General features: G+C 37.9%; 1 protein-coding gene across 2 annotated transcripts in view; it reads right to left on the bottom strand.

Annotated features, from left to right (window-relative positions):
- Positions 1-16732, bottom strand: part of BTBD8 (BTB domain containing 8) — a 61835-nt gene that overhangs the window by 21120 nt on the left and 23983 nt on the right. For both annotated transcript variants that reach the window (XM_075067789.1, XM_075067790.1), the window contains exons 3-9: positions 15496-15773; positions 14437-14554; positions 7588-7677; positions 5081-5161; positions 3221-3317; positions 2353-2441; positions 2009-2111 (exon numbers count right to left, since the gene is read on the bottom strand). In XM_075067789.1, coding sequence (XP_074923890.1) covers positions 2009-2111; positions 2353-2441; positions 3221-3317; positions 5081-5161; positions 7588-7677; positions 14437-14554; positions 15496-15773 — 856 coding nt within the window. The remainder of the gene's footprint in view (positions 1-2008; positions 2112-2352; positions 2442-3220; positions 3318-5080; positions 5162-7587; positions 7678-14436; positions 14555-15495; positions 15774-16732) is intronic.

Here is a 16732-nt window from a genome sequence, read left to right as displayed (position 1 = left end):
GAAATGTTGGGAATAGATGCCACATAGGATTTAGCGAGGCAGAAAGAGTGGAAGAAGCATGTTGATTTATTTTTCAACTCCATGATTGTGAAGCCTTACCAGACCTCAACTAAGAGGCACAGCCCACAACTTTCAGCCCGGCAGGAACAGGATAGGGGCAAGATGGCATTAAACCACCTTTGTGTCCTCTCAATCCTGGCTGCTCTTGGGGCTGGAGAGGATTCCACAGGCCTGTCAGCTGCCCAGGATCACCCGATGGGCCTCAGCACTGCCCAGAATCTCTGCGGCACTGCATGCTGCAACTCCACCCCTCCCACCTTGCCCCCATCACACACCTTACTCCAGGGCTTATGTGGGGGTCATCAGAAGACACACTATGGCTGACTCTACAGTGCTTGCACAGGAGAAATCATACCCAGCTAAAAAACAGGTCGTTTAGAGCCTCTTTAACACTGTTTCAGCCCCTTTAGCCAGTGTGAAGCGGCTAGAGTGGGGATAAGAATCTCATCCTAGGTATCATGTAACTTTCTGACAGAAAGATAGCTTTCAGGGTAAAAACTATATTTATTTGTGCTGTGATACAGTGCACATTCTAGCTCAAATTTTCAGCTGGCATAACTCGGATTTGAATTTGACCCACTAAATCACCCCAGATATTCATTCCACAAATCCCAGAGAGAGGAAAATCTGTAAATTCGGGCAGTATAAATTGAATGTAAACACACAACACTAACAACAGGTAAGGTCTGAAGATGGATACATTCAGAGGTCATACCAGTGTTGACCATTTGTGAAACGGAAGATAAAACAGCTTAATATTAAGCTAAGACAATCAAAAATTACAGACACTAACAATTTTGAGAGATTACCTCCCTATATGTAATGCTATGATTTAGTCATGGGTATTTTTAATAAAAGTCATGGACAGGTCACGGACAATAAACAAGAATTCACAGCCCCGTGACCTGTCCATGATTGTACTATAAATACCCCGACTAAATCTTATCTGGAGGGCTGCTTCTCAGGAGGTGGGGAGGCTAGCGGCACCAGCTGCCGGGGGCCACCAAGCAGGGGCTGCTCCGGCCACCCCGAGGGTCACAATCCTGCTGCTGCTCTGGCTGTCCCTGGGACTGCTGCTGGCAGCCGCCAAGCTACAGCTGCTCCTGCTGTCCCCAGGACTGTTCCTCAGGCAGTCCCTGGGCCAGCCACATCTGCTGCTGCTCGGGTGGTCCCCAGGGCAGCTCCAGCAGTGGCTGGCTGTGGGGCCGCTCGAGTGGCTGGCTGCAGAGCTGCTCCAGCAGCGACTGGTGTGGCTGTCCCCGGAGCTGCCTGAGCAGCTGTCCCTGGTGCCAGCCGCTTGGGCAGTGCAGGGGTCAGCCACACTGGCAGCTGCAGAAGTCATGGAGGTCACAGAAAGTCATGGAATCTATGACCTCCATGACAGACACAGGCCTTACCTATAAGCAGATGCCTTGTAACCACTCACTGACAGCAAAACACTTTCACCTGGAGAAAAAAATCCCACCAACCAGCTTATGCATAAGTCTCCAAATTAAAATTTGGTGTGAAATCCTCCTGGACCCATTGAAGTCAGTGGTACAACTCCTACTTACTCCAATCAGGCCAGAGTTTCACCTCTGGTGTCTGGTATAAGAATTAACCTGATAATTACTACAATTGTTCCTTCTCTCTATTTGAATGTATAACGTTGCACTATTCTGTCAGAATACGGATTCTGACCAACTCCTCTTAAATGGCTATATTTTGGAGTGGTTTGAGATTTTCCATCATCATATGTTCCATGAAACACCAGTGTGACTGTATTTGTATGTCAATGTTTGTTTGTGTGTTTTCACTTATATAACAATATTTCATTTACTATGATTAATATACTATACATTTAATAAGGCATGTTTAATATTAATTGACTTTTTGATTCCTTTGCAAAGCTAAATAAGCACAATTTTAAAATAACATACATGTAAGCACTCAATAGGTACATACTTACCAAAGACTGAATTATCACAGTAAGACAGTTGTTCTGAAGTTCAGTGGGTAAACTGGCAAAGCTCCTCTCTGACCAACATTTCACAAAATATTTTACTATCCATCTGTTAAAATAAGAGCTTTACTTAACTAAGTAAGAAACATATATGAAATTTTATAAAATTATTATTGTAATATCTTCACCTCTGCTAACATAAATGAGCCCCATGAGTTTTCATGGAAAAAAATAGATTAAAATATGAACTTTGAGTTCCTCCCAAAGTTGTGTTCCGTCTGTCAAAACACATTAAAGAATGAACAATGAAAATGGACAGCATAAACCATAATGCATTTTATTTCACTTACTTCATGCAAGCAGCATAAAGGTTCTCGATTTCCATTGAATGAGCAATAGCTAGGCATTCTAGCACATGTTGCTGCCTTCCAGGAATAGGCTAAAATTGTGAGAAAATAATCATACTTACTGTACATTGACTTATAGAAAACATGCAGATATACAAGTCTTCAGTTTAGCCTGAAATATTGTCAGTGACCAGAATATTTACATTTGTGGGAATATATGCATAATGGGCCTACTCCTGCTTCCACTGAAATCAGCGGCAATGGTGCAGTGTTGGGCCTAACGTATGAACCCATTCAACTAAAAAAAAATCTTGGGTTTTCAACTTTTAGTTGAACAGAAATACCTGAAAAATATACTTCCAAGTACGCAACATGTCTATATACAACCCCCAACAATATAAAGCAACATGACAATGGCTATTCTAAGAAATTTAATATAAGTTTAACTGCTATAGTGGAATACTGCATTTTTTCGACTATGGTTTACAAACTGCTTACTTCACTGTTATACAAATAGGTACTTGATCCTGCAGGCCTTACTTCCATTAGTAATCCCATTTAACTTGATGGAATTAGGAAGAAGAGTGTAGGAACTGCAGACCCTGGCGTAGCACCCTTAGTACTAACAGAATGATTCTTTGTTATTAAATTGGAAATGAACTAATAAAATTAGAGAGACAAGACTGATGAGGTAATATCTTTTATTGGACCAACTGCTGTTGGCGAGAGAGAGAGAAGTTTTCGAGCTTACACACAGCTCTTCTTCAGGTCCAATTAAACATCTCAACAATCTGACTTATAATAGAAGAATCAAATTCCTCCCCCCTGGCATTCTGGCTCACACAGTAATGTAAAACAAACAAACACATACCTTCTGAAAAAAATTGCAGTAGTCTCTTTTGAGAATATAGATAGCCACTTCTTTCAGTCCATCTAGCCCATACATATCAGCAACGCTGAGTATTCGACTGAAGTGAGAGCAGTAATGATAGCAATCATAAAATCACCATACAACCTTACACATTTTTGCTTACAAGACAGTTTGCAACCCAAATGACCTCCTCCTAACCCCTTTTTTCTTCTTAGTTAGAAGTTTCTATACACTGCTGTGTACTGAATGAGTGTAAGTACATGGTACATGTCTAGAACAGTGGTTTTCAACCCGTGGTCTGCAGACCGCTGAGGGTTCGCAGACTAAGATTTCCAAAGGAGGAGACACCTTCATTCAAAAATATTTAGGGGTCTGAAAATGAAAAAAAGGTGAAAAACCACTGGTCTAGAATGTTCTAAAATACATTCTCAAACAGAAACAAACCTAGCTTTAAAAAAAAAAACAACAAAACCTACAACTAACTCAGAGTCACCCTCTAGAGCTGCTTGCTGAAGCTCACAGAACTTCTTACAGGGCTTTCAGTACCTCTCCATTTTGAGGGCAAGTGCTCTTTTCTAGTTGCTGCAGTAGGATGATTTAGGCATTTCATGGCTGCCCATTACAAGGGTTATATATGATGTTATAGGTTATGTAGTCTGGCATTTGAGAATTCCGTCAGTGATGAGAGTCACTTCCAAATAACAGAAAAGCATAGTCAAACTACTAATTTTGTAAAATAATTAATCCTCTAGGATACGGCCCATTCCAGGCAAGGATTTGTAGGGGACATTTTAAATACAATTCCATGTCATCTTGGGGGAATAAGCTTTGAACAACAAATGATTTTCACTATTCAGAAATTATGTTCTTGACATCTACTAGCATACTTAAGAAGAGCATCTATATAACAGATTACAATGAAAATTTCAAAACTCTCATTGACTGGTTTGTGATCCTGATGCTATAATATTGTACAATTTAATAGATACGGAATCCCGTGAATAACAGAACTAGTGCAATTCTACAGAAAAGAATTGAGGGAGAGCAGATGACATAGGAAAACAACCCAGAGTGTGTGTACACTTGCACACCGTGAGCGATACAGAACAGCTCCAATCGGTACAACCAGTGAGGAATACTTTGGGAGTGGGCCCAGTGCATCCATGATTTTGCAGATGCCAAAACCTCGTTGCTGGATACAGTCCGGGACATGCAATGGCTGAATTAGCAGTTATGGAGTGGCTCCAATGCAGCCTGCTACCTTAACGGATGAGTTCTATATCATTCCCAAGATCTGCAGATTTCCGTAGGGTTGTTTACACCAGCTATACACTGGGGACAGGGTTTAGACCAATCATTTTTAAAAAAGATTGCCTGCAAGTGTTTCATGTTACTGTCCAACTATTTTCTGTGGATCTATTATTTTACAAACAGCAGGACATCTCACTAATTCAAAAAGTTCTTTCAAATATTACATTCTAAATATTTGTTACAAAGTATCATCTCACTTTGTTCATATTGTTCTAAAAGCTGAGTAAAAAACAGAATGTACAGCACAAAGTGTCAAATTATTTTGGCATAAATGGCTATACTGTTTGTTTTCCAAACATTTTTCTCCTCATATAATTTTCTAGAGAGCTGCTGGTAGAACTTTTCCAGTAGCTGCTGAATAAAACAACACGATCTATCTAAAAATTATATTATTTTTGGAATTTCCTCAAAATATGCTTAAGTGCAGTTATTACATTTGATACCTTTGTCCTATTTATACTACATGATGCATTTTCCATTTGAATCTGAACTGAGAAAAAGCAGAACAGGCATGAAGTGCAATTAAAAATAATAAAACTTGACATATACCCAGCATCAGCTTTGTTTGGGAAGTCCAGCATTCCTCCATATATAAAATACAATAGGACATTCATTTCTACACGGTTTATGCTGCAAAATAGAAAGGAAAATCACTACAAGAGACATGTTCAAAATAAAATCTATTGCTGACATTTTATAAAATGGTTCAGAAGGTTGATGTGTCATCTGGTCATATTATGAAAAATTATGGAAAGGAAATGAATAAAATTAAAGAGACAAGATTGATGAGGTAATATCTTTTATTGGACCAACTTCTGTTGGTGAGAGACAAGCTTTCGAGCTTACACAGAGCTCTTCTTCAGGTCCAATTAAATATATAACCTCACCCAACTTGTCTGTCTAATATCCTGGGACTAACACTGCTACAAAAAAATTAAAGCAGTTTCCAAGTTTAATCTATGGCACTTCAGCTTGTAAGTAACATCACTAATATGAGTAGTCCAACTAAAGCTTCATAATGCAAGCGTTTCTGATTAAAGTTATAACCAGGCTAAAATTACATGTTACTGAGATTTATAGTGGTTCTCGAAATGAAAGATTATTTTACTGACGTGTGCAATCAAGGTATTTTCATCATCTTAAAATATATCACTAGACAACACTCCATTTTTTGTGTTAACTGTAGACATTTAATAAATAATTTACTTTTATGGATTTCTTAAATCTAAGAGTGTATTTAAACTTTACTTTTTATAAAAAATGTATTGTCTTTGCACTGTAATAGTAAGAAGTCAGATCTCAACATATTTAGAACGTTTCTATGGGCTTGATCTTCCACCATTGTAGATAATGGGAGTTTTACCATCAAAGTCAATGGAAGCAGAATTTATATTGGTGAACACAATTTTCAGAATAATTACATCATTGTATTAATCCTAATCTCAAAGTCTAATTCCCAAAACATGCAGGTGCCATGGCCATTAGTGTAAATGGGAACTACTCGCACATGTTAATAAGAGACCTCTTAAAACATTTAACATGTTGAAGCAACAGACAGTGATGACTAAAAACAAAGAACAAAATTGGTTGCAACATGCTAAGGAGCAAAATCAACACAGTTGTCTCTTTTTACATTAGCACACAGGATAGCCATAAAAATAGCAAGAAAAGGTTTCCCTGCTGTCTTGACAACTGTTATCTTAAGCAGCATTTTTATTATTTCAGAATAAGCCATATGCACTTTATTCGTAAGTGTTTATAAAGACAGCATGAAAATCTGCACAAAGCAGAACACTGAACTTGAAAAGATAGTAGTAGTACAATAATGGACCTAGTTAGCTCTTAATACCTGGAAACCACAAGATATTATTTGGACTTAAACATGCTTGTAAAAAAAATTAACAAATATTCAGGAGAAAGGCTTTACCGAAAAATAATGACTGAAATTCCTTAGCTATTCAGAAAGATGGAGATCAATTACTGAGAGTAGGATGCAGGCAAGGTACAAAAACAACACTTTGTCATTTGATTTTTTTTAAAAATCACTATATAGCACAACTGAGAAATATATAAACTGCTTTAGTGGTTTTAAAAAAATAAAAAAAAGAGTAAAAAAAAACAACCTTTCATCATGTCACAGAAACGTTATTAAAATAGGAAATTTAAAATGAGGAAAAACTAGGGGAGGATTGCTCGGTCATACCACTTTATATCAAAGACAAAAAGTGTATACATGTTTTAACACTCTAGAATGTACATGGTTCTTTGTAAAGAAAAGTGGGTCTGAATGACCTGAATGCCATATTAGTTGCCATTAGTTTACAGGGCATCAGGGTTAGTGTACATTAGGTACATTTTGTAATGCAGTATTACATATTATATGATAACAGTTATTAATATTTAATGGAAATTTTATATGAAATTTTTGAGGTGTTGAAAGGAACAGAATTGACATCCCCAGAGACACCAAAGTCCCTGATTCATCCATACAATACATAATAAGACTCAAGAAGAGTTATTTGCTATAAACTAGCAGCAATATTGTTCTGAGCACTTGTGGACAAGATATTTCCAGCCATGATTCAATTTCCTAGTGTACAATGATCCTGAATCACATTGGTTAAAAGTGACCTACAAACTGAATAGTTGATTTGTTTTGATATCCTAAATGTGCATCCTAAAGAGCTATGAAAATTTATGAGACAGCTCAGCTGTACAGGGCACATTTTTGTGGCATCAGTGAGGTTAAATAGAAGAGGAGAGAAAAAACCTTCATGTAGGCTGTGGGACACTAAAATGTGGATTATGGAAAAGGATGAAGTTGATGAATGCTCCCCTTTTCTCCCCCCAACTGATAAATTTAAGAGAAACATCAAAACCACTTTATTCTACTAGCCAAGTCAAAATACTACTCCAGAAATTTATTAAATTGAAGAAAAAAACTATCACAGCAGATTACTATGAATTGCTTTGTATGCAGCATGGTTGCTGCATATTTACAGTGATTTTAAATTGCCTACCTTTGCTCCCATATGGCTTGCAAAAACTATGCTTACCCTTGAAGAGTGATGTGCTCTTGGGAGCTTTCAGCCCAACTTCCACTCAGCATAGCAGCAAAGTAACTAGATCTGGCACATAAAATGGCCCTGAGAGGGAAAAAAGTAAACATCATTTCACTAGATAAAAATATTTATTACAAGAAAAAACTTAGAAGAGATTGATTCAGATCTTTGCCCTTACACATCAACGTATCTGTGCACTGCATACCTTTTTCTCCCAATATCTTTGGCAACTAATCTCAGGATGTTATAATAATGAAGAAAACTAATATTCTGAAAGTTCTCAGTTAAAGCTAGTTTCTAGTACACCTTTAGTATTCACATAAACGGAAGAAATCAATTGCTGCAAGACTTACCTGTTCCTCCAAAAGAGAAAGTGGAATAGATTTTTCAAAGACACAAGTTTGCAGCTTTTATTACATTACAGCATAACACTAAATTCAGATTATTTATATAACACTTCAGATAGTTATGTTCTGGACCTCTTGCCCATACTTATAGTATACTGATTTTAACAAAGAAATATTTATGAAAGATATAGCTAAAACTTCAGTCACTCCAGAGTAACTACTCGCCTCCTAGCAAAAAGATAAGTTTCAGTCTATTCTGATATATTAGTATGTTCCAACAAAATGGGGTGTGCTTCCTACATGAACACATGAGAAGAACTATACTCTAATTTTCAGGCTGTCAAGCGATTAAAAAAATTGTGATTAATTGTGCTGTTAATAATAAAATACCATTTATTTAAATGGTTTTGGATGTTTTCTACATTTTCAAATATATTGATTTCAATTACAACACAGAATACAAAGTATACAGTGCTCATTTTATATTTATGTTTGATTACAAATATTTGCATTGTAAAAATAAAAAACAGCATTTTTCAATTCATATAACACAAGTACTCTATTGCAATCACTTATCAAGAAAGTAGAACTTACAAATGTAGAATTATGTACAAAACAATAACTGCATTCAAAAATAAAACCATGTAAAACTTTAGAGCCTACAACTCCACTCAATCCTACTTTTTGTTCAGCCAATCGCTCAAACAAGTTTGTTTATATTTGCAGGAGATAATGCTGCCTGCTTCTTATTTACAATGTCACCTGAAAGTAAGAACAGCTCCCTTAGCCCAGGGCCCTTCAGCCCCTAAAGCCCCTGCGTTCGGGTGGCCCTGCCTTCCGGGTGGGGGGCGGGGGGGAGCTTCCCTGCTCACTCCCTTCCAGAAAGTCCTAATCCCTGCCAAATAGCTGTTTGGCGGTGGGGGAAGCGGAGAAGAGGAACTTATGCAATGCTCCCTTGTTAAGTCAGCCAAACAATGTTATAAGGGAGCACTGCAGAACTTTAAACGAGCATGTTCCCTAATGGAGAAGCAACACAACTTCAAAACAATGTTAAACGAGAGGACGTTAAGCGTGGAGTTACTGTATATGGCAGAATGTGGGTAAAACAGAGCAGGAGACGTACAATTCTCCCCTAAGGAGTACAGTCACAAATTTAATTAACGCATTTATTATTTTTTTTTTAAAACGAGCATCATCAGCATGGAAGCATGTCCTCTGGAATGGTGGCTGAAGCATGAAAGGGCGTATGAATGCTTAGCATTTCTGGCTACAAAAGAGTCATGAGAATTCGCCTGGTCTCATTTTCTAGTGACATTGTAAATAAGAAGTGGGCAGCATTATCTCCCGTAAATGTAAACAAACCTGCTTGCCTTAGCGATTGGCTGAACAAGAAGTAAGGCTGAGTGGACTTGTCAGCTCTAAAGTTTTACATTGTTTTGCATTTGAGAGCAGTTATGTAACTGCAACAAAAAAATCTATCTTTGTAAGTTGCATTTGACGATAAAGAGAGGGCACTATAGCATTTGTATGAAGTGAATTGAAAAATACTATTTCTTTTGCTTATATTTTTATAAATATTTGTAATAAAAATAATATAAAGTGAGCACTGTGCACTTTGTATTCTGTGTTGTAACTGAAATCAATATATTTGAAAATGTAGAAAAACCATCTCAAAATATTTAATAAATTTCTTTTGGTATTCTATTGTTTAACAGTGCAATTAAAACTGCAAAAAAAATCACAATTGTTTTTAGTTAATCATGTGATTTAACTGTGATTAATTGACAGCCCTAATTTATTTCCTTCTAGTCTATAATAGCCTATATTTCCAGGCTCAGAAGCAAAATAGGGAATAAAACAGCATGTTTGATTTATTCCTCTCCCTCCCATAAAGCAAACCAAATCATTTCATGCAATTCAATATCCCATCTCTAGTAATGCCAGGTGCTTCAGAGAAAAGTATAAAAAGCCCGATGATATAATTAGCTGTGCTATACTAGATTATTTGAATGGGAGTAGAGAGGCAGAAAGAGTGAGCAAGTGATAAGCAAGTGGAAATTGCTTCATCACCCCTAACTCATGATTAGGGTATACCCTGAAGGACTAGCTTTTATACATTTAATCTTAGCTAGTATAATTGCAGATGATTTTCTCATTCACTATTTCTTATAGTTATCACCATATTTGGGGTCGGGAAGGAATTTTCCTCCAGGGCAGATTGGCAAAGGCCCTGGAGTTTTTCGCCTTCCTCTGCAGTATGGGGCACGGGTCACTTGCTGGAGGATTCTCTGCAGCTTGAGGTCTTCAAACCACAACTTGAGGGCTTCAATAACTCAGACATAGGTTAGGGGTTTGTTATAGAAGTGGATGGGTGAGATTCTGTGGCCTGCATTGTGCAGGAGGTCAGACTAGATGATCATAATGGTCCCTTCTGACCTTAAAGTCTATGAGTCTATGAGCTTCAAATTTGAAAGTTACTTTGCTTCAGTTACATCTTTTTGCAGAAAATACAATAGGTTACACACTATATAAGAATGGTATTTCCTTTTATATACATTGTAATTTGTTGACTTTTAAATTATATGAAAGCACTCTTGTTCTTGTACAGGATAAAGAAAGAAGCAGCATACAATTTGCCTTCTCCTCCCCCGTCAGTTTATATACTGGTATCTCTCTCAAATCGAATCTCTCTTCCATTCCTCTCACAAGCCGGCTAGCAATATTTAAGTTTTCCTGGTATCCTGCTAATCTGAATTAGATAGGTCAACCCCTAAATCCGACAAGGATGCTGCAATAGACCAAAACAGTCCTGAGCATGTGAAAGTGAATTCTGATCATGTGACCTTCTCCATTTACTCTCTTGCAAGCTAAATATATTGTCTTTGTTTTTGTCAGTTCCCCTCCAAACAAGCTTCAGCAATGAGCAAGAACAGATAAGCTATAAGGCTAAGCTCTGTTTTGTATGATACTGAACATTTAAATAATGCATGTTAAGTAAGATAGCTTCCCAGTAAAAAAGTAGCATTATGATGTTATCTAAACATGCTACACTGGTGTCTCTTGTATGCGTTACAATGTACATTTGCATAGGTTCCAGATGTGTTCCAGATGCAGAAACTAAACTTGCCCTTGGTTTCCTGCTGCTATGATCTGAGCCACATAGCAGAGTTACTTGTTCAGTCTGAAGTATACAAGTCACTAGGGACAACAACCAAATGGCAGTTCTCTTGCAGTATTTGGGACCTAATTTTGTAACCCTCTCTCAAATAGTATTCCTTACTCAAAACAAACAGTCCATTGAAGTTAATGGGACTACCTGAGTGAGTAAGGAATACTCTCATGAGTAAAGATTGCAGGATGGGCCTTGAAATTGCCTGCAGTTTGAGAATATCACTTTTCATAATCTGGGATGATAAATAAAACTCATTGCTATCTACACTGCAATTATACCCAAAGTTACCTTTCCCTGACTCACTTTAAGACACCCTCTACTGTTCAAATCTCTATGTGATACTGAAACAATCAGCCGATTTTCTTGTGTGTGTTTCAGAATGTCCTAGTTTTCCACTTCTCTGCTGATATGATGCACTGCCATATTTTCTGATGTTGGCTAGACTAGATACATTGCTCCTGGCAAGATAATGGCCTGAACTGAGACAGCTCTTGCAGATGGTTTTGTTTTTGTTTTTTGGGGTTTTTTTGGGTGAGGGGGAGAATTCCTTCTCGCATTAAAATTTCTATTTCTCTGTGAAACTGAGAACATGTCTTTTTCTCAGTTCTACTTCATCCAAAGAGAAGCAACCAACATAATCATTTCAGATATGCAGCATCCAACATTACTTTAAAAAACCCCAAATGAAAACAGAACAAAAAACCCCTACCACATTCCCATATCTTCTGTAGTAAATAAAATAATCAGACTTGCTACATTAAATGAATTTTCTGAAAACACAACGTTTTTCCTCTATCCTAACTCTCTCAATTATATATGTAAAATATTAATGAAATGCAAGCAAAATGGAAAACTATTTCAAAGCTGAAAAATATTATCTGGATTTATGCTTGCCTTTGGGACAAATCAGCAGAGATAGAGACTGCCTGATTATTGGCTTTTTCAAATACCTATGAGAAAGATGAATACTCAGAAAGTCATCTTGTTCACTTTACTACTCTTTACTTGTACATTGGAAAAAAAGTAATGCATCAAAAATGTAAAAACCCATAGAGAGAGAAGTTTTCTATTTAAATAAAGGAAGCTTTGACCAATAGGTGGAGTGCAACACAATGAGCTGACTGCATAATCAAGTGAAACACTTGGCCCACAGTGTTCTACACAGATATTATATGATGGTAGATAATCTAACAAATTTGGGGTTCCTATCTCAATAACTTTTAGGGTATATCTACACTGTATGCCCCTCCCAACATGGGTATAAATAGCAGTGTAAATGATGAGACACTGCTTAGGTGCATAAAGACACCTGAACCTGTGGGTATGTACCCTACATGCTCAAGCAGTGCCTCCCCCATCTCCACTACTATCTTTTGTCAGTGTAGCGTCCTGTTGCCCAAGTTTTTCCCCACACAGCAGGGAAAGGCTCCAGCAGCAGGGAAGCTCCAGCAGCTCCCTATGGGTGAGCCACTTCTCTTCCGCAGGGAGCTGCCAGTCTTTCCCCTTTACAGTGAAAGGCTTCAGCAGCAGGGAGAGGCTCTGACAGGAGGCAATGGAGAAAAGCTCCAGCTTACCCCTTTCACTGACACATGCAACTATACATTGCAGTGTGAACACAGCTTGCTTTTCATTGCAGCACGTGGCTACACATACGTTCATGCTGCTACCAGTGGTGTGCAGTGCAGACATAGCTTTACGTTCACATCTTCCAGAACTCAGGTTGCTCTGAGTGCATCGGCCATAATTTCTATATCATTCCAAGAAAACAGCAAAGAGTCCTGTGGCACCTTATAGACTAACAGGTGTATTGGAGCATGAGCTTTTGTGTGTGAATACCCACTTCATCGGATGCATGTCATTCCAGCAACCCTTCTGCACCATTCTGGCCTTGTAAAGGGGCCATAAAAGAGCCAGATCTCCCTATCGTAGATCTGACCTTAGTTTTCATGTCTCTTATGCTTCCTCCATTTCTCTGCAGCCTCTTGCTATAGGGAAAGCTCAGGAATGTACATAGAGGTTGTGGCTTTCTAAAACAAGCCAATTAGCTCTTTTCTAGCTTCCTACATCAAAACCAACAGCAGAAAACTGGACCCCACCATAGAGAATCTAACCTAACCTAACCAGGGATTTCCCAATTTGTGTGCAATTAACAATCACAACTGCAGGGAGAGAGTCCAGTGGCTACAGCTTGATATTTTTCTCCAGAAAGTTATAAATTGACTGAAGACAGGAGAGAATTGCTATCTCAACTTTATCAACTGCAACATGAGAGTCCTAAATGGTTCTTAAGTAGAGTGATGATTTCTGGGTTATCAAGGGCTGGTAAATCTCTTGAGACAAGGAAACAACATTCACCTCTGCTTCACTGAAGCGGTCACTGTTCTCTTGTGGACAGGTAGCAAGGGGAGGAAAAAATGGAAATGGAATCTTCAGGACACCAAAGATCTTTCCTTTCCATCCAGGGAGGTTTCTGTTTATTTGGGTTAGTTTTATGAGGAATTAATTAGTATCAACTGACTTGTAGTTTTATTTATTTATTTTGACAGGATAGATTTGTTTACAGGATTTCAAGTTGTAAGTGTGCTGTATTTAGTTTTCTTTAACTGGTTTTATTGCAATAAATATATTGCAGCCTAATTCTACTATAATTTATTCTAGAACGCACCTAAAGTAAAAAACACAGAGCTACAATATTAAAAGCACATTATATTTTCTCAAGGACTTAAAGTTATCACAAGAACAACAGCTGTAATCACAAGGAAGCACTTCAGTTACTACAAAAATACCACCGGTCTCTGTGGTGAAACTAGCAAAGCCATTATAGTAGTTCTAACAGTACAAAACAATTTAAAGACATCAAGTTAAGAATACTTTATTATATTAAACCTGTAGAGCAGTTCCTCAAACTTGGGATGCTGCTTGTGTAGGGAAAGCCCCTGGCGGGCCGGGCCACTTCATTTACCTGCCACATCCACAGTTCCAGGCAATCACGGCTCCCACTGGCCGCGGTTCGCTGCTCCAGGCCAATGGGAGCTGCTGGAAGTGGTGGCCAGTACGTCCCTTGGTCCACACCGCTTCCCACAGCTCCCATTGGCCTGGAGCAGCAAACTGTGACCAGTGGCAGCCGCGATCGACCGGACCTGCAGACGCAACAGGTAAACGAACCAGCCCGGTCCACCAAGGACTTTCCCTACACAAGCAGCGTCCCAAGTTTGGGAAACACTGCTGTAGAGCAACACAGCTAGGTAGCATTAACAGTGTTTTATACAGAAAGGATTGCTGGTGAAATAGTTTACATTCTACATTCATTACTTATTTAAATACCTGTGAGCTTGAAACTGATTGCCTTCTATCCAAATATTAATATCTGGACAACAACATTTCTTGTAGAGCATCATTAAGTCTTCTCCTAACCCAGATGCTGTTTCTAGTTCAGAATTACCTGTAAATGGGAGAAAAGAGTTATTTATTTCTTCCAATTTATACTAGGTTACTTTGAAGTTGCAAACAATTTCAGGCATCTGAAACAAAGGATCCATCATACTAAAGAGACAACATATTTTATATCCATCCTACAGCTTTCACATGAGATAGTTTATTTCCTTCTGAAATGCACATTTGATGAAAGCCTTTTCAGGCAAACTTACTAGTAGTGGGGAATAAATTCTGTGTGTTACTCTTAACTGAGACATTGGGAGTTCTACCAGCCCTTGGCACTTGGAGCTCAATGGAAGAGAAGTACTACTGTTACTGCTGTACGTGAAGATGTATGTTGTTTGTTCCCTTTTCTATACAAACCATACATACAGTTTCAAGGAGATTGATCTCTGAAGAAGTTTAAGTTCACTTCTGCCATCAGAGAAAAAGGCTGTCAACTCCTCACAAAATGAAAAATGGATATTTTTACATTTCCCCACTTGCAGGACTATATGGAACTGAGTTGGCTCTGCCCCCCAACTCACTACATATACATGAAACGCAGTGGAACAAATGAAGTTCCCCGCAGTGAAGAAAAAAAGAGGGACCACCCACTATGGAAGCACTGGATCAAAGGGGCCTGGGCTTACATCTGCTGTAGCTCAGAAGAGGCATTGGCACCAATGCAAATGCACTAATTGAAATGCTCCTCTTCCTCAGGGTGTTTTGCTAAATTTTCATTCTGTAGCAGTATGAGTGCAAGGGATACAGTTTCTACCACATTCCTATATGCTCCCTATGGAACACCCATTTACTCAGGGCATGAGGGAATGATCTGGGCCAAAGCAAAGAATATTCATCTTGGTCTTGTTAGTGCAATAACCATAAACTTTACCCACAATTTTTGAACAAACCTACACTGGTGTTTAGGTAACTAGCAAAATGCACACACAATTCTAACTTCACCTGGCTTAGTTACATTGCCTTCAGCATGACTGGCTTCTAGAATTTCATCTTCAGTATTAGGTGAACAAACAAATTCTCTTTCTATGGCTCCGTCCAGAAAATGCTGATTAACAAACGTTTTATCACTTCCAATGCATTTTACACCTGATATTTGAGTGTTCTGAAGACTACCAGATGTAAGGGTTTCATTTTCCTGTATTTGTCTGGGCTCCAGTACTCTTTTCCTCAGAGTCTCTTCCTCGATTTCCCTAATGTTTTTATCAGATGAATATACAACCCTAGAAGAAGACACTGAAGTTTACTCATGTAATTTTTCAAATGTTCCAACAAAGCAGCTTGAAAACATATTTATAGATTATGCTTAACAAGGCTTATATAAAGAAAATATAAAGAAAACAATTACTTTTGAATTGTATACTGAATATAAAAAAAATAGTAATTAGGAGTACTTGAAAATGTGCAAAACCTGTGAAAATAAGTGTTGAAATATTTCTAGAGCCCTGCACTAGTGCAGCCTTCAAAAGAGTATCAGCATATCGTGTAATTTACTAACAGAATGCCAGGCTGTAGCACTGCATTTCTTTTTCTAATATTCCTTGGTAACTTATTTTCTTTGCTGCAGGGAGAAAAAAATCTTTAAAAGAAAATTTAAGACCACTCCGTATCTCCTGTGTATCCCTATCATCCACTAGCAATAACAGATCCCTACAGTACAAACAGGCCACTCTTAATAGCCGATATTAAGGATGGCCGATTTATCTGTGCAGCTTAGCAGAACCAACAATAAAATTCACTCACTCATGTTAGTCTCATCATTACATTTATAAAACTGAAAGGTAAAAAGATTCTAAGGAACACTGTAATTACTAAAACACAAACGATTAGAAAGTAAGAAATTTAGGAGTTTAAATTTTACTTCAAAGAAAACCAAATGTATGTAAATACTCAGTTAATAAAAATCACACAAAAACCTCCTTCTTACAATATCAGCCTTCCATTTTCCCTTCAAACTTACTTTGTAAGATGCATTACTTTCAAATGAAGGACTTTATAGTTTAACAAAGTCCAAAGTGCGTAGCTGAGATACTTCACTTGTACAGTTGGGTTTCATACACATATCTTCAACATTGCTAGATACAGTAAGCTTTGCTAGTTTCATTTGAAAGCTAGAGGTACCTATCTGGGCTCAGGAGATGCATACTTATAGATATGTTTACTTTGTGTTTAAACATCACTC

The sequence above is a fragment of the Chelonoidis abingdonii genome, chromosome 7 (assembly GCF_003597395.2).
Source record: "Chelonoidis abingdonii isolate Lonesome George chromosome 7, CheloAbing_2.0, whole genome shotgun sequence".
NCBI lineage: Eukaryota > Metazoa > Chordata > Testudines > Testudinidae > Chelonoidis > Chelonoidis abingdonii.
Note: the sequence above shows the minus strand (reverse complement) of the source record. Positions and strands in the feature narration are given on the sequence as shown.